Source organism: Erpetoichthys calabaricus, chromosome 1, assembly GCF_900747795.2.
Source record: "Erpetoichthys calabaricus chromosome 1, fErpCal1.3, whole genome shotgun sequence".
NCBI classification, from domain to species: Eukaryota; Metazoa; Chordata; class Cladistia; order Polypteriformes; family Polypteridae; genus Erpetoichthys; species Erpetoichthys calabaricus.
Genome location: NC_041394.2, coordinates 240017956 through 240036789, shown reverse-complemented (window position 1 = coordinate 240036789; position 18834 = coordinate 240017956). Strand labels below are relative to the sequence as shown.

General features: G+C 40.0%; 1 protein-coding gene across 2 annotated transcripts in view; it reads right to left on the bottom strand.

Annotated features, from left to right (window-relative positions):
• The window catches only part of LOC114660397 (sortilin-like), a 228401-nt gene that overhangs the window by 9722 nt on the left and 199845 nt on the right, over positions 1-18834 (bottom strand). For both annotated transcript variants that reach the window (XM_051919760.1, XM_028813079.2), the window contains exons 16-19: positions 18559-18757; positions 15477-15593; positions 10365-10461; positions 10179-10279 (exon numbers count right to left, since the gene is read on the bottom strand). In XM_051919760.1, the coding sequence (XP_051775720.1) occupies positions 10179-10279; positions 10365-10461; positions 15477-15593; positions 18559-18757 (514 nt within the window). The remainder of the gene's footprint in view (positions 1-10178; positions 10280-10364; positions 10462-15476; positions 15594-18558; positions 18758-18834) is intronic.

Sequence of the window (18834 nt, the reverse complement as noted above, 5' to 3'; positions counted from 1 at the left end):
TAATACGTATCTACAGTAAATTCGAGCAGTAGATTAACCCTGTTAGTATTTAAAAAAAAAATTTTTTTATTTTTAACTTTTACAGAAATTCAAATTTCAGGCAAGCAGCAATTGGGAAATGGGAAAGTATTTAAAAATTACTGAAAAAAACTAAATGGTTGGTAGATGGCATACACCTGATAAAAGAGGAGCAAACATAAGCAGGTGAGGCCTAAAGAAAAGCTTTATTAAAACCACTGAGATTGCACAGGTAGTGAACCAGCTGAGAGTAGGGAAGGCTGTGGGGGTCTGTGGTATCCGGGGTGAACTTCTCCAGGCTGGTAGTAAGGCTATCCTCCTGGCATTGCAAGCAATCTTTCCTTCTATTTGGGAGACAGGCGTCATCCCAACTGACTGGAAAAGGGGACTTGTCGTCCTTATCTGGAAAGGAAAGGGTGATTGCCTAGATTACGGCAACTACAGGGGGATAACTGCTCTAGGTGCTGGACAAGGTCCTTGCTAGCGTCATTCTCTATAGGATCCGTGATCACTTGCTCACCTACCAGAGACTGATTTTATGCCTAAGAAGTCTACCATCGACTGCATCCTTGCACTGAGGGTTCTCATGGAGTACAAACGCAAATATCAGCAAAGTTTCTTTGCAGCCATTGTCAATTTTCATAAAGCCTTTGACTCAGTTGATCGAGCTGCCCTGTGGGACATTCTGAGACTTTGTGGGATCCCCTCAAGGTTGCTGGATATCATGGCTGGCTTGTCCGCTGGTACTGTGAGTGCTGTGTAGAGGGGAGGCAAAACCTTTGTGTTTTTCCCAGTTGATTCTGAGGTTTTTCAAGGGTGTGTTCTTGGTCCTACGGTTGTGGGGTCTAGCAGCTGTGGGGTATCTGTTGGTGAAGAAAGATTCACCGACCTTGACTTTGCTGACAATGCTGTGATGGAATGGAATGCATTGGAGGCTCTGATCTGGGCTCTTGAGAGCCTGAGCAAGGAGTCTGAGTGTCTGGGCTTGTGAGTGTCCTGCATAAAAACCAAGATCCAGGCCTTTAATAACCTTTTGGGAATAGCCATCAGTAGTGTTTCTGTCTGCGGGGAGAATGTCAACCTTGTCGAGAGGTTTACTTACCTCGGCAGTGGCATTCATATCTCTGGTGACTCTTCCTATGAAGTCAGTAGAAGTATTGGGAGAGCTTGGGAGGGTCATGAGATCACTGGAAAGGGGTGTGTGGCATTCCCAAAATCTATGCAAAAGGACAAAGTTCCAAGTCTTTAGAGTGCTGGTGCTTCTTGTCTTGCTATATGGTTGCAAGACATGGACGCTATCCAGTGACCTGAGATGAAGACTGGACTTCTTTGGTACTGTGCCTCTTCGGAGACTCATTGTTGAGGACCAGAGTGGCTGGACCAGGCCAAGGGGACACCCACATAACACATGGCTGCAGCAGACAGATGGTCATTTCCAGAGGGTGGGACTGGACCGAGTGTTTGCCTTTTGCCAACCAGGATCCCGAGCTGTTTCGTCATGTGGTGGGTGTGGCAATGCGCTGTACCAGTGCATGCTCTGTCATGGACGGCCGCCGTTTCAGTCCGGCCGGGACGTCCCTCATCAGAAGAAAATAGCCTTTTCAGGGCAATACATCCCACGGGACGCTAGACGGCAGCTCCCCTGGATGGAAATGGTTCCTCGGATTCCCGCAGGGCAGTATGGGACATGTAGTCCATCTCTTCAGCCCTGTTGGGTGCTGTGGGTGCCGCCAGGGGGAGCTCTCCAAGAACAAGGGGACTATTATGGTTATGTCAACCCGGACGTACTTCAAAGTCATGAGGACGGAAGCCCGCAGTACTTCTGGGGTACTTGAAGAAGGCGTTTGACCCAGAGAAGGAATACTTCCAGGTCATGGATTTTAAAAGGACTGTGGGAAACCCAGCAGATCGAGCCGGAGTTGGGTGGAAGTGTGACGGAGCTGCTGGGTGGAGAGGAGGATTTATTATTATTGTATTACTTATTGATTTATTATTGAGTATTGTGGAGGTGGAAGTGCTTTGTGCACATTATTGTAATAACATATATTACTGGGACTTTTTTACCTGGTGTTTTGGTGTGTTGTCTGCAGGTTTGGAGGTGTGACAGCGCCCCCTATTGTCACAGCTCCCTAACCTGATCTGACCATCACAGGAATGCAAGCATGTCACCAAATGACTCATGAAGCAATCATAAGGACCATAACCTTACAAATCCCAAGATAATGTATCTACATAACCCAAGTCAACAACTGTTATGACTCAGCAAAAATTACAACTATTTGTTTCTTAGTTTCTCTTTATGTTCATGTTTATTTATTTTTTACATTATTTTGTCTCCCCGAGGAGGGGGGTGCGCTGCCAAAGACGTGGACTCCATGTGCGTTCATGCATTGGAAGTCACGGTGGCAGTTTATTTAAAAGTGTTCAGAAAATTTCTGAACTCTGTTACTTTATAAAGGAAATGCCTCTACCACTAGAAAAATAGTTCCTCACATAATTTCAATGACATTTTCAAGGTTTTTTACTTTTACTTTTGGTTTTCACTGTGTTCTTGACGTTACCTCTTTAGTACAGTTGCTGATCTAAGGGTTTTATGGTAACAATCCCACCTTTGATCTGACCTCTCTCTCTCTGCCCATTAAAATAATCCTCTGCCTTAGTTACTATATAAAAACCTTTTGATTCTTCCTTTACGAAAAGATCAAAGGACGTGCTTCAACAATTATATAGTGCTTATACTCTAGTAAGACCACAGGTTTCAAACATGGATCAAAATATAAAACATAAACCTTACAACATAAAGCCATCCAATAAGAAACTGAGCCCATCTGTTTCACAGTTTTATAAGGACCAAAATATTTCGTAGCAGGCTTCTATGTTGGAACTTAAAGGAAAGCTAAACTTTTTAACATTCCTGAAATCAAAGGTGCGTTTGATATTAACGCTTTTCAAACTGGTCAAATAAACAGATTTTAAAATGTGAGTTAAATAAATTATATCTGGAACACAAAAAGATCCAGGAATTACTGACGATTAATGAAACTTGCATAAAAAAAGGATTTTCAAATAGAGAACTGCCTTTAGCACTCCATCTTTAGTACCAGGGTGTTGTAACGTGTTAGCCATTATGAATGTACAGAAAAGCCAAGCAAAACCCTGCCGTGGAGACAGTCATCAATACACCTGGAAATTCCTGTTGTGAAGCTTCAGGGAGGACTCCTCTAATTGTGTCATACAGAGAGCCCAGCTTCAGGTACAGAAGGGAGATGGCAACATCCGGACCACACAAGATGCTGATCTGGGATATCCACAGGAAATTAATATTACTGGATTACAATCAACTCAGAATTCTGGCTGCAATTATAGAAGATGGAGAAGGGAATGAAACTTTAGAACTCTCACAACTAGGTGAACAAGAACTTTATTATTTCCTTTTTGATTATGTTAAGGGTGATAAGTTGAGAAATTTGGAGGACGAAGGCATGTCACACCTACCTCACCTCCAGGATATGATTTCACAACTCCTAACTGGAAAGGATTTCACCCCTGCTAGGAGTAAGGATTTTACAGGTGTCATCACCACAGGACTGGATCAGGATACTCATTTGAGCCAAGCTAAACATCTTAGCACAAACTTTGAAAATAGGAGGAACTCTGAGGACTTGGGGAAAGGATGCCTCCCTTATATCACTTCAGATCAAGTGGTAAGACTTACTGATGTTGCTGCTTTTCTGCCTCGCAGGGAGTTCAAAGTCCATGGTGGCCAAATCTATGATGGGGGTTCTGAAATTTTATACAGTAACCTTTGCAAACAAATAGATGTAGGGCTACATGAGGGATTTACTGAGTCTGAAATTGTTAAGTCTGTACTGAAAGTAGTTAAACCAGGTATCTTTTATTTACTCATGAGTAGAGATGATCTCACATTAGAAGAACTAAAACGATTTCTTAGGCTACACATTAGGGAAAAAAATAGCACAGAACTGTTTCAGGAACTAAGCAATACGAAGCAAAAAGAGTGGGAAGCACCTGAAGAATTTGTATATAGAATAATGGATCTTCGACAGCGTGTGCTGCTCACATCAGAGCAGCATGGAGCTGAATTCAGCTATGACAGAAAATTAGTGCAGGGCATATTTCTTCATACCCTTTATCAAGGGTTGAATGAGAAAAATAACAACATCAGACAAGACATAAAACCAATTCTCACTGACCCGAAGGTGACTGATTTTGTAATATTAGAGTGGATAACTAGAGTGACCAGGGATGAAGCAGAGAGAATAAAGCGACTCAGCCCACTGAGTAAACATAGGTCAGTCACTGTAAATTCAGTAGAGGCAAAAGACGATACACAGGCTGATCAGACTAAACTGAGTCAGGCAAATGATAGGATGCAAGTGGACAGTGCAGCTGTTAAGCAGTTAACAGCTCAAGTGTCTGAACTAGCAAAGAAATTTGAAATGATTGTGAAACTTAACGATAATGATAATCTGATAGCTATCCATGCACCTCAAGCTCAAAGTACAACTATTGAGCAGATAACAGCTCAAGTATCTGTGCTAGAAATACATTTTGAAAAGACTATGAAGCAATTAATAGTTCGAGTGTCAAAACTAGCGGAAAATTTTGAAAACATTGTGAAATATACTGATACCAATAGTTGGAGAGCCGTTCCTGCACTTCCACAACTGGACTCTCAGGTATCAAGTCTTAGTCCCAAACAAAGATGCAGAGGATGTGTCCAGCATACCCAGGATTTGATTATTACCTAAGACCATTGGTTGAGACACAATAGACACTGAACCAAAGGCCAAGCCTGTGGAGCAAGATGTCAGGAGACATCTCAAAAAAAAGTAGGGGAGAGTGTAATGGGCTAGAATTCAGCATTCTAAAGAAAATGACATTTCGGTGTGTTGCTTAGTGTAATGGGCTATAAATCAATGTTTTAAAGAAAAGGCAGAATTTCTGGAAAATTCTGTTAAAGGTTAGTGCTGATAGCTATCTACAGGACATAAATATTTACCTGTCTTGCTAAAGAGTCACCTGCTTTGAATAGTCAGACTGTTTTGATTTAGTATCTTATCTACACACAATGTGGGGATACAGAACTGTCTGCTTCCTTGGAAAATTAACGAGTTCTGGGGACATTGGTCTGTAATCAAGTACTCAAAGTAAATGAAGTTTACACTATCCTCGATAGCTTACATATTGTAATCTTTTTAGTTAGCCAATAAAAGGTGTCATTTTGCTTGGCTTTTCTCTACACTATTTGTTATACAGAGTAAATTGGCTTGCACCATTGTTTTCACTGATTACCATGTTCACCTATGCAGAAATTGAAGCATACATATATTTCTGGGAAAAGGAGAATAAAAGAAGAAGAGAACAGAGAAGTATGGTCTGAGACTCGGGACTGCTGTCTGTTTCTTTTATGCTTACACCATATCGCTGTGGCTACACCCTGTAGCAACAGTGGCTTGTACCTGGCCCAGGTTCACCTAGACCTGAGGTCGGTAACAATTGGGGCCTGAGTTGCCTCGAAAGCTTGCATATTGTAATCTTTTTAGTTAGCCAATAAAATGTGTCATTTTGCTTGGCTTTTCTCTGCACTCCATCTTTAAATGTTCAAAGAATATTTAGCATAGGAAATATTTTTAATCCAATCTAACTGAAAATTAAAAGTATTACATATTAAATATTCCATAGATCTGTTTTGATACAGTACCCACATGCTCATTGACCTCTAAATGATATTCTGACCTTAAATTAATCTCAATAAAATCTCCACAATGTGAGATAAACTGGGGCCTCTATAAAATACTATGGAAGCAAGTAATCCATTCAAACAAATACTTCTGAAAATGAAAACGGGGAGCTTATTTAATGGCATTAAATGTGCAGACTTGCAAAATCTATCAACTACCAATAAAACACTAGTATAACCCTTCCAGGCAGATCTGTAATAAAATTCAGTGAACGTCCATGGCCATTCTAAACATTTTCATCTGGGCAAAAATGAGTAAGTTCATCTTGAATAAAATTCACACAAGTATCAATATAATTCTTAATACTTCAAAATGAAGAACAGTGTATGTTTAATAATAATCTGCAAAGACTGTGAAATAATACTTAACTACCCTGGATCAGCAGGAACATTGCTCTAATGCCAATTTAATTGTCATTTCTTCTTGGTAAGGTTAATTTTTATATGAAAAGAATACATATGAATCTTATAGAGTATCTAAAAACTCTAAAGTTTCCATAAGTCTTAATGAATTTCCCACTAATTTTCAGTCGCAGACTTCATTTACATAATCTCATTGAGCTGGGGCAGTTGAGGTACACCCCTATGTTGGACAGTCGTGTAGCCTGACATCCCCAGCAACACAGATAAACCAGTCTGCAACTTGCTCAAACAAAAAATAACAAGACAAACTGAGATCCAAAAAATCTAAGTAAAATATTAATACTGCAGTTCAACCCCAATAATCATAATCAAAACCAAGAAAATAAATATGAGCCCCATGTAGCTTCAGATTTACTACAATAATAAGATGGATGCTGTACAATGCTACTATATTTTATTGTCACAGTATAATGATGATGTAACAGGTATGGTAGATGTAAACAACATGATGTCGCACATGATCCCAAAAAAAAAAATCCACAAAATGTTTTGTGATCAATGCTGGAAAGAAAACTGTCTGAAGTTGAAAGGCAAACTGTTAGCATTAACTCCAGGCTCAAAACTGTACAATAATCCAATGGCAAGCTGCTACAAAAATGTAGACTCAAAGCCAAACAATAACCTGAAGGTGAGATGCTACAAAAATATAGACAGGAAATTATACAAAAAAGGCAAGATGTTACCAAAATCCAGAATTAAAACTGTACAAGAATAAAATGGAGAGCTGTCACCAAAATCTAGACTTGAAATCACACATGAATCACAAAGCATAAAGCCATGAAAATGTAGACACAAGATCATCACAGAAGACGAAATAAGAATTACTGTGAACCAAAGATAAAAAAGGTGTTTGCCCCTGGGGAATCATGCTGAAGAGTTTTGTGGGGCAAGGTTATAATGTGAAGCATCAGTGACACAAGGCATAGTGCCTTCGGGGAAGTAAGCCCTACAAACGATGCAGCACATCCTAGCAACACTAGGATGCAGTCACAAAATGCTAAAGTATCATAATGGCAAAATGATGCACTTAAACAATAAAAGAATTTCCACTGTTTCATAACTACATTATAAATATGAAGAACTCAAATATTAATATGTCCTGAGGTTAAACCCACAAAAAGCAGCAGAAAAAATTCTGGAGCAAGAAAAAAACATTTAGCAAACTGGCTCATATATTAACCATGACCTATATTCAAAAAAGTAAAACCTGAAAAGCTAGTAAAAAGTTATATTCCTTCACAAAAAGTTTGTTATGGCAGAGCCAACCTAAGGCCGAGTTTATACTTCACGCAGCACATACTGCAGCGGACGCTCCTGCTACGCAATCGTTTTACTGTTTATACTTGCGCGCATACTTTATGTGAATCTGGAAGAATCCAGCAGGTGGCAGTGCGAGATATTATCACGGTGAGAACAGGTTCGGCTTCTCTGTGTTGTGAATTGCCTGGAACACCCATTAAATTCCGATGACACCTTACCGCAATATCTCTGAAAAGGATGTTTAATGATCCATCTATAAAACCATCAATCCAGGGATGTGTCCATTCCAGCAAGCTTTGGGCACGAGGCAGAAACAGTCCCTGGATGGGCATCAGCTCATCGCAAGGTGAATACAAGCACACACATAAACTGGAGTCATTTTAGCGGCACCAAATCCCCAAATCTGCCTATCTTTGGAAGGAAACCAGAGCACAGTGTGGAAACCCAACAGGAAAACATTTAAACTCCAGGCAGGGAACACCAGCGACGTGACTTCTTGTGAGACAGCAGTGCTACCGCTCCACCACCGTGTCACCACATGTGTGTAATTATTAACATTACTCATTATTTAAACGAAATTAACGATTTATCTGTAAAATGTAACATATATACTTTAATGCATTTCATCATGAAAGTGATATCAAGTATAAATCTAAAGATTCTAAATTTGCAGAGAGTTCGAATATCATACATTTAATGTGTTCTGTGTGGTGATCTATTGCTGCTTGCCACTGCTGTCAGGTCCAAGAAGCTCGTAGCGATTAAAAACTGGGATGATGTTTACGACGGTCTGCTTTAATGATAAACTACGAGGTTAAAGTGGACATTTCGAGATTAAAGCCGAAATTTCCATTTTAATCACAAAATACACATTTTCACCATGTCCTTCATTTTATTTCTCTGTGGCTCAAATACAGCACTGTACATTATGTTGTTGTTGTGAAGCTGCAAAAAAAGACGGCACAAAAGATGGTATGTGAGACTTTTAAAATGTATTGTGTCGTTATGATCGGGAATATGCGATGCTTGAATATAAAAGCACCATGAATGCATCTGTATGTCGGCATTTTGCTTCACAACATCAAACCATTCATCAAACATTGAAGCACGCACATTGATCCCGTAGGATCCACATAGAGGTTTTCTGTCACGTGTAGGCAGTAAACAGAGACTCTGACGTCACATTCCAACTTTTATCACACTGCGCCCCCCAACTTTTTGCTGGTACTGCAACTCACGCATGCGTCACATTAATTTCTGAGGACCTACTCAGAGGACGGGTCAAATGAACGCTGGGAACGCGTGGCAGCCATGATGCGTGTGCATACGCGTTCTGAGCGTGAAGTATAAACGAGCCCTAAGAGTTTCCATACATGCTAATTTACAAAGGACTGGAACGTTCTGCAGAGTCTGGTATGCATAATGACCATAGATGCATTCTAAAGCAACATTCTCTCTAGCTTAAATTACATTGTAAGAAGTTCTCACCATCTAAACAAGTTAAATTTAATTATAAGGTTATTAAGAAGTATAATCATTCAAAGAAGCACTGAACACAAGGCAAAATGCAAGCCTGGGTGAACTGCCAGTGCACCATTGTTAGGAATGCATCATTATGTTTTTAGTGTACTATATTTGTTTTCATTTTCATGCATCAGGTTTCCAACAATAAGGCAAAATAGAACTGTGGCCTATAATGAAGTGTCCACCTTATTGCTACATGTTGGCACTAAAGATATAATTTAAAGCAATCTGAGGTATAAAAGAAGAACTTCAGCTCTGTTACTACCAAAGTAAAATTGTGCCTGGTCCCTCACCAAAATTATATATAAAAAAGTGTGATCTATAGCTGATTAGCACCTGATGTGCAGATAAAAGTATACCGTTTGTAAATAATTAAGACATTGTGTGAGAAGGGTCTGGATTTTAAACAAAGACAGTCTTCATTCTAATCATTTCAAAATATCAGCAAAATTACCTGCTAACAAATCAGGGCATCATCCAGGCCATAACCCTGTGATCACAAATCATAGACTGTATCTGTCCACCTGTTCAGTAGGTGCTACTAAAAACCCCAGCACTTGGGCATTGCAAAAGATAAATCAACTGATAACCAAAAAAAATAGAGAGGATAATTGAACCTACAGTCTGATCTCTGTCTCTTTACTGAAACCTGGCTTAGCAAATCTAACTGTATTTCTTTAGTTGAAGTGATACCAAATTGTTTTACATTCTTTCATAAAACAAGAGGTACTGATTGAAGAGATTTGGAAGTCATGTGATGAACTAATTTCACTTGCTTTCAGGAGCTCATATTAGATATTAAAATTAAAGCTACCATAATTATTGCATTAATGTACTGACTACCAAGGCCATATTCATTGTTCATGACTGAAATTGGCAGTTTTTTACCTGACCTAGCTATAAACTTACATTTACATTTATTTGCTTAGAAGACACTTTTATCCAAAGGAACTTACAAAAGATGTTAACATAATCAAGTAACATTAGTCTGTTTAAGAACAAGTGTAATAGGACAAGAGTATTCAATTCAAAATTATAAACCTATAAATGATGACAATGTAATGCTAACAGATTCAAACATTTATCAGTACAATATATTTGTCAGTGCAAGACCTTCTTATTAATATGTAGTTACATATTTCCCCATAACAACTAAAGACAGTGGCTTTAATTAGTTCACATTGCTTACCTTCCACCACATACATATTTTTTCACTATTAGGGTAATTCCTCCAACTAACGCTAATACCAAAATCACAGCACTTACAACAGTCACAACTGTCATATCTTTCTGCAAAAGGGAAAAAGGGATATGTCAATTTTAATTCAAGGATATTACATTTTCTTTGATTTTGCAATTTTGAGCATTTACTCACTGACTTCTGTGTCTTTTCACATTTGCTTGAAAGTCTCTGCTCAGAGCGCAATGGACTAAATCCACCTTCACATCTATCACCAGGAACTCTGCGGTACCTAATAAATGAAAAGCATATCAACATTAATAAAAATAGTTTACAAATTTAAACTAAGGCAAAAAAGTGGAAATTCATAAAAAAATCAAAAGAGTAAACAACCTGCCCTGTATTTGTAAATACGTGATTCATGCTATATATCATAGCACACAATCAGCAGACAGTGACTGTACTCCAAACTACATCCTATGACAAAATAACACAGCAAGTGCCCCTGTAGTAAAACTTCCAAAAATTTTGAATGAATAGAAATATCTGCATGTATATGTTTCTAAAACTTACAGTGAATGTATGCAAAAAATTTTGTTAAAGCACAATTAGCTATTTAGTATATAACAGGACAATTTTTTGCTGATCTATGTTAAATAAATGGAATGTTGTCATCTTATTAAAAAATATGAAAATGTCATTAAAAAATAACCTAATAAAACGATCACACTCAAAAACTTCTAAGTCAGCTGGGAGTGCTTCCAAAATAATGATCTCCTCTTTCTGTTTTGTTATAGGGGAACTTTAGACTATCCATCCAGAAAGTAATCCTATTGCACTTACTAAACTTTACTAATCTTTATCTTTGATTTAAAAGTTCTCCAATCCCTGAAGTTTATTGCAATTAGAAATACCTTCCTTTTGGGCTTTTTGCATGTTTCTGAATCTGTGTTTGTGATGTCACGAAAACAATTTGAGGACTTGGCTTTGGTATCAAGTCAAGACCGGCTATAGTAATAATTAAGCACAGCTTATAGTCTTTTTTCTTCCCATGGGCTCACCACCTATGGGAGGGGCCAAGGAGGTCAGGTGCAGTGTGAGTTGGGTGGTGGCCGAAGGTGGGGCTTGGCGGTCTGATCCTCAGCTACAGAAGCTGGCTCTTGGGAAATGGAATGTCACCTCTCTGAAGGGGAAGGAGCCTGAGTTAGTGCGCGAAGTCGAGAGGTTCCGGCTAGATATAGTCGGGCTCACCTTGACGCACAGCTTGGACCCTGGAACCAATCTCCTTGAGAGTGGCTGGACTCTCTACCACTCTGGAGTTGCCCCCAGTGAGAGGCGCTGAGCGGGTGTGGGCATACTTATTGCCCCCCAACTTGGAGCCTGTTTATTGGCGTTTACCCCGGCGGACGAGAGGGTAGACTCCCTCTGCCTTCGTGTGGGGGGACGGGTCCTAACTGTTGTTTGTGCGTATGCGCCGAACAGTAGTTTGGAGTACCCACCCTTTTTGGAGTGCCTGGAGGGGGTGCTAGAGGGCATACCTTCTGGGGAAACCCTCGTACTGCTGGGAGACTTCAATGCTCACGTGGGCAATGACAGTAAGACCTGGAAGGGCGTGATTGGAAGGAATGCCCCCCCCCAATCTGAACCCGAGCAGTGTTTTGTTATTGGACTTCTGTGCTCATCACGGATTGTCCATAACGAACACCATGTTCAAGCATAAGGGTGTTCATATGTGCACTTGGCACCAGGACACCCTAGGCCTCAGTTCGATGATTGACTTTGTGGTCGTGTCATCGGACTTGCGGCCACATGTCTTGGACACTCGGGTGAAGAGAGGGGCGGAGCTGTCAACTGATCACCACCTGGAGTTTGGGGAGGCCATGGAGAACTACTTTCGCATGGCTTCAAGGAGATTCTGGTCCACCATCCGGCGTCTCAGGAGGGGGTTGCAGTGCAGTGTCAACACTGTATATGGTGGGGATGGTGCGCTGTTGACCTAGACTCAGGACGTTGTGGGTCGGTGGGGGGAGTACTTCGAAGACCTCCTCAATCCCACTAACATGCCTTCCAATGAGGAAGCTGAGCCTGGGGACTCGGAGGTGGGCTCCCCCATCTCTGGGACTGAGGTCACCGAGGTGGTCAAAAAACTCCTTGGTGGCAGGGCCCCGGGGGTGGATGAGATATGCCGGAGTTCCTCAAGGCTCTGGATGTTGTAGGACTGTCTTGGTTGACACACCTCTACAACATCAAATGGACATCAGGGACAGTGCCTCTGGTTTGGCAGACCGGGATGGTGGTCCCCCTCTTTAAGAAGGGGGACCGGAGGGTGTGTTCCAACTACAGAGGGATCACACTCCTCAGCCTCCCTGGAAAAGTCTATTTGGGGGTCCTGGAGAGGAGGGTCCGTCAGATAGTTGAACCTCGGATTCCAGATGAACAATGTGGTTTTCGTCCTGGTCGCGGAACAGTGGACCAGCTCTACACCCTTAGCAGGGTCCTGGAGGGTGCATTGGAGTTTGCCCAACCAGTCTACATGTGTTTTGTGGACTTGGAAAAGGCGTTCGACCATGTTCCTCAGGGAATCCTGTGGTGGGTGCTCCGGGAGTATGGGGTACCAGACCCCCTAATAAAGGCTGTTCGGTCCCTGTACAACCGGTGTCAGAGTTTGGTCCGCATTGCCCGCAGTAAGTCGAACCCGTTTCCAGTGAGAGTTGTACTCCACCAGGGGTGCCCTTTGTCACCGATTCTGTTCATAACTTTTATGGACAGAATTTCTAGATGCAGCCAGGGTGTTGAGGGAGTCCGGTTTGGTGGACTCAGGATTGGGTCACTGCTTTTGGCAGATGATGTTGTCCTGTTTGCTTCATCAGGCCGTGATCTTCAGCTCTCTCTGGATCGGTTCGCAGCTGAGTGTGAAGCGGCTGGGATGGGAATCAGCACCTCCAAATCCGAGACCATGGTCCTCAGCCGGAACAGGGTGGAGTGCCCTCTCAGGTTTGGGGGCGAGATATTGCCCCAAGTGGAGGAGTTCAAGTATCTCGGGGTCTTGTTCACGAGTGAGGGAAGAATGGAGTGTGAGATCGACAGGTGGATCGGTGTGGCGCCCACAGTGATGCGGGCTCTGCATCGGTCTGTCGTGGTGAAAAAGGAGCTGAGCCGTAAGGCAAAGCTCTCAATTTACCAGTCGATTTATGTTCCTATCGTCATGGGCCCTGGTAGTGACCGAAAGAATGAGATCACGAATACAAGCGGCTGAAATGAGTTTCCTCCACAGGGTGTCTGGGCTTTTCCTTAAAGATAGGATGAGAAGCTCAGTCAGCCGGGAGGGGCTCAGAGTAGAGCTGCTGCTCCTCTGCATTGTGAGGAGTCAGATGAGGTGGCTCGGGCATCTGATCAGGATGCCTCCTGGACACCTCCCTGGTGAGATGTTCTGGGCACGAGGAAGACCCAAGACACTCTGGAAGGACTATGTCTCCTGGCTGGCCTAGGAACACCTCGGGATTCCCCCGGAAAAGCTAGACGAAGTGGCCGGGGAGAGGAAAGTCTGGGCATCCCGACTCAAGCTGCTGCCCCTGTGACCCGATCTTGGATAAGCAGAAGAGGATGGATGGATGGATTATAGTCTTTTAAAACTAACTTTTCCTATTTACTTTAGAAACTGAAGAAGTTAAAACAGCTACATATATATGCCACTGCTGTTTAAGTAGCTGATATGACTAGAAATGAGGTGCTAATAACAATGCTTACCTTAAAACATAAGTTAAAATATGTTATTAATCTTAGAAACCTTAAGCACAAATGATTCATAATAATTAATACATGTCCTGCCCTTGTCCCTTCAGTTTCTGTTAGCAATACTTTGTCCTCATGTTTTTTAAATTTCACCTGTACACTTGGAAGTACACATGCTTCCTTACATTATCCAGTTCTTTCAGCTTTGTCACACCTTGACGTGTAGTTACAGTCTTTAGAGGTCCCACACCGTAATTCTCTCTTGCAAGTCTAACATAGTTTTAGGAGAGTTAATGATCAATTAACGTTTCAGGTGTACAAAGGTAAGTTCTCTGAGGCTAGAACATGTGGCACAAGACCAAACTCTGCTGCAAGATGTGCTCTACTCTAAATCCAGCTTTCCATGTTCCTTGTTGGAACAAAATGTGATGAACCATTTGTTCGGGGCTATGACCTATAGGTAAAAGAAAGTTCTTTTTGAAGAGGATGGCTGTGAGCCTAAATTTGTTGGTTGCATGGAGCTATAACAGAAGGTACTGGCATTTTAAATTGGATTCATTGGCATGTACAAGTGTATATTTTGGGTGGTAAATTTTGCTTTATTTTGTTCACTAATATTGGTAAAGATTAATTTTTACAGTCCTTCCTGAACAGTTAGTAGAAGACACCAAAAGTAAAGCTTAAAAATCGGATAGACATAACTGTAATTAAAATGTCAGCTCATCCTGTTGAACACCACGTTTACCAGATTTGGAGAACAACTAATGTTGGTATCTAATTTCTTTATTTGCCTCAATTGTGGTCATGAAATTTGAATTTGGAGACCTTTTGTGGAAAGATTGTATCTTTCAGATGGCCAGGCAGCACCAAGGAATTTTGTAGAAGTACCTGAAGAGATCAAGGTGCCCTAACTAATCTCTCCACCTTGGTGTGTTTCAACTATCATCAATGCAATTGGATGGAGAGTAAAGTGAATGAAACTTTTTTACCTAAAATTATTTATTAAAGAAACACTTTCACGGTATTTAGGCTTTGTCTTCTAGTCAAAAATTCTAAGAAAATCCCTTTTTAAAAAGGCACACAAAAAGTGTCTTTGGGTGCTTTACTGTTGCATATACCAATAGTGTGTGAAACAAGAAAAGCATACAATTCCTTTAATAGAAAGCAAGATAAAGACTACCCACCAGTTTGTTTATTCAAAATTACATTCCTTTTACTAAAAACCTTCTTGTAAATATGATGTCATTTCCAAAACACTGTAAGAATCTATTTTAGCATTCATTTTACTGTCACAAAGACTTCCAGCAGGTCTACAAAATAACAATTCCCAACAACATGTATGAAACACCCAATGGGACAGTTCATAACTATCAAAAAAGATTATTTAAGTGACCTATTACACAATAAACAAGTTAATAATTTTAAACCTATGAAAACATTTTTCATAATCTGTCACTGTGCTGTTAAATGTGACATTTTGATGTATTAGCTCTCTTTGTTAAAGTAACAAAACATATTAAAAAAAGTTACAGCTTAGTTCACCTAGCAAAAATCTATTTTTTAAATTGACATTACCCGCTTGTTTTCAGTTGCTCTTCATTTCCTTCTAAGCAAAATTCAAGCTCCTTATTTTTGAAGCTGGGGTCTTCAATGCAATCAGATGTATTTTCTTGGCGAAAATAACCATAATCACTGGAAGAAACATTGTATGGTTTGAAGAATCAGAGGCAGTGGCTGTTATCTAATATGTTAGTATGTCTGTTTAGTCTACACAATTACTTAAGGCACACCAGGTGTTTTAGGTTTGCAAATTTATAGAACTGGCAGAGGATACCTACTGTATATGTTGCACTGACAAAAAGCACAGGCAGAAAAATAAAATTAATTCATATAAAACATAGAGACCAGGAATAACAGCTTGTTTAACTATGGTAGGAGTTCAACTAAAAGGAGAAGTTGCTTGGGTTAAAAACCTACAGCCACATGAGTCCTCCAGGACTTTAAAGAATAAGATGGGGTTAGAACCATCTGATGACAGGTGAAACAGGATGAAGTGTGGTTGTGCAATTTCCATGTGTGAGGTGAGCAACTTCTTGCTGGACCAATAGGGGCTGGAGTGCACACAACTTGGCCTTTCAGTGCTGGATCTCTATCTAATAAAAGATGGCAGGGGGACCATTGTGCAACACTTTGACACTGCTAGCTATCAATATGCACTCAAAAAGAAATAAAACGATTTACAGTATTTAAGAAAGTTTAAAAAAAAGCAAAATCAGAATCAAAAATACAGGTAGGAGGTCATATATACAAGAGACAGAGATATGTGGCAAAATCCAAATAAAGCTTACATCCAAAAACACAGTCAAAAAAAATGCAATGATCATAAGCAAGCATCAATACATGCATCAACAATAAAACTCTAGATGGGCTTTTGCATGGTAAGAACATACTTGTACACTCTGCTCAAGCCAAAGCACACTCCAAGCACTCCCCAATGTATAATCCTGCCTGTCATATGACTGCTATGCAATATGTATTGCAGAGTGTGAGGGACGAAAGAGCATCCCAGCCAGAATTGACCCTGCTCCTTTGCCTGGAGATGTGATATTCCCCATCTGCTCCAGCACATGGACCTGGAAGGACTTTACTGTAGCTACTACACTGAGGATTGAGTCCCAGCTGCCATAACAATTGGGCTTGGGAAGATGGAAGGACGGGAAATTGGATGACTGCCTGTCATGAGCAGTGCCTCCCCCTGTACACTGGGTGGCAGCATCCTATCTGATGGGCCCCAGTATGGATACCTGCAAGGTAACATGGGAGTTGTGGTCCTATGGTGCTGCCCTGCCAGATTCTGTACAGGCCAACAGAGGGAGTCATCAGATATGAACTGCACCATGACTGGTGTGGTCCTGCCTGACCCAGAAGTGCTTCCCAGAGGCAACAAAGTGAGCACTAGGAGTATTCCCGGGTAAGGAGGTAAAAAAGAGCTGTCCACTTAGCCTAGGGAGTTGGAGTCGGGAGAGGAGACGGACAACACTTGCCTCAGTGGAGTGAAGGGGATTGGACAGAATAAAGCAGTGAAGAAAGTGCTGTATTGTACTGTCAATCTGGTGTTGGAACCCTTTATTGCAGTGAGGAAAAGAAACTTGCACAAGGTACACTTTGGTTGTTAAATAAATTAATTGGATTTGAAGCCTGGAATGTGTCTGTGGTAGTTGTGTCTCACATTTGTGAAGCTGATGTGCCCCCAGGGGCCACAAGAGCAACAGACACAGGTAAGAGAAGGGCAAGAGGTAAAGGCTGGTATAAGAAAGGACTAGGGCACTCATTCCAGAACCCAGCCCAGTCCAGCCCATTTCTATCACTAAATAAATGTTTTCTTTTTACCTCAAATGTAATTTGCATACTGCTTGATAATAAGAGTGTGTGGTTTAACAAGAATCCTCAAATCTTCTCTCAGGTGGGGGTTGAATTATGGTTTGTTAAGTTTGACTTGATTGTATGGAATGTTTTTTTTCAAATAAAATCAATAAAATGAAAAATAAAGGATCTTCAAATCTTCTCAAGCTCAGAAAACAAAACAGAAAGATACTGCATTCACCTAATCTAAATGTTGGTTCTAGACTACTATAATTTATACACCTTTGTCCTTGTTTAAGTTTGGAAATATAGGCAAGCCAAACTATTTCTTTTACATTTATTTTTCATTTGCTATTTCTTGCGTTACTCATTATGTCTCATTTCTGAATTAATTTTAAATTTTGCCCTTTTGCTCTTTTAGTATTGTTCTCCTTTCCAACTTCAATAACATTTATAGAATCCTGGCAGTATAATACATTTGTCATGTATATAACTGGTATTTAGCTTTCACTGTACCTTTCCTTTGCTATTTCTACCATATTATATACATATTCTTATTATTTCTTCAATTTTACTTAGAAATCATTTTACACTGCTATGAAGAAGAGGGCCTTGTGCCATTGAAACCCATTGGCCTCTTTCTTGATTTAATGAAACCTGATTCTAAACACTTTACACAACTCTTACAAACATTAACAAAAAGCCAATGGTCATTTCACTTAGCCCATATGTAATATTTATTTAACTTGAAGAGGATACATTTTTTTCTGCAATATTTTTTCTATGGTTTTCACTATTTTGACATTTTTATGGGAATTGTTTTGCTCTTTTTCATTTTTGTTTTTTTAATTTTTTTTCATTTTACTTGTTTTTACATTTTATGTATGTTTTATTCATGTTCTGTTTGATTGACACAATATTTATTTTTTAGTTGAAGCCACATCAATATCACTGTTATCAATAATTATTTTGTAGTGTTTTACATTGTTTTCTATGCAGTTATTGTGTTACCACTCCTATATATGTCTACATATTTTGATTTTATTATTATAATATCACTTTTTCATTTTGTCATTTTTTTCTATTATATTTAAACAAATTGATTTTATCCACTATTATAGCAGTGTTTTTCTTCATGCATAGTCTACTGAATATAGCATTTCTACTATATTATTTTTTTCTCCATCAGTTTACTTAATTATTTTTGTCTGGTGCATCATTGTCACTGGTGTTATTTACCCCTTCATAAACCAAGACCTATGCACAATAATAAATTGCCACATTTTGTACTTACCACAAATAGTCAAACTTTGTACACTGGCAACTACTCTGTTCTTTTGCCACAATGTAATCTCTGCCATTTCTACATACAGAGTTTTTCTTCAGCCTTTGATATGTTTCTTTATACCCAAGGATGCATCCATTCTCAGCTGAAGTTTCTTCATCATCATCTGTGGAATGTGCTAACCACTTCACATAATCACCCTCCTGACCTGAATGATATAAGAAATGCTAAATCTTTTTAACAAATGCAAAATCTTTTTAACAAATAAACTGCATTTCTTTACTG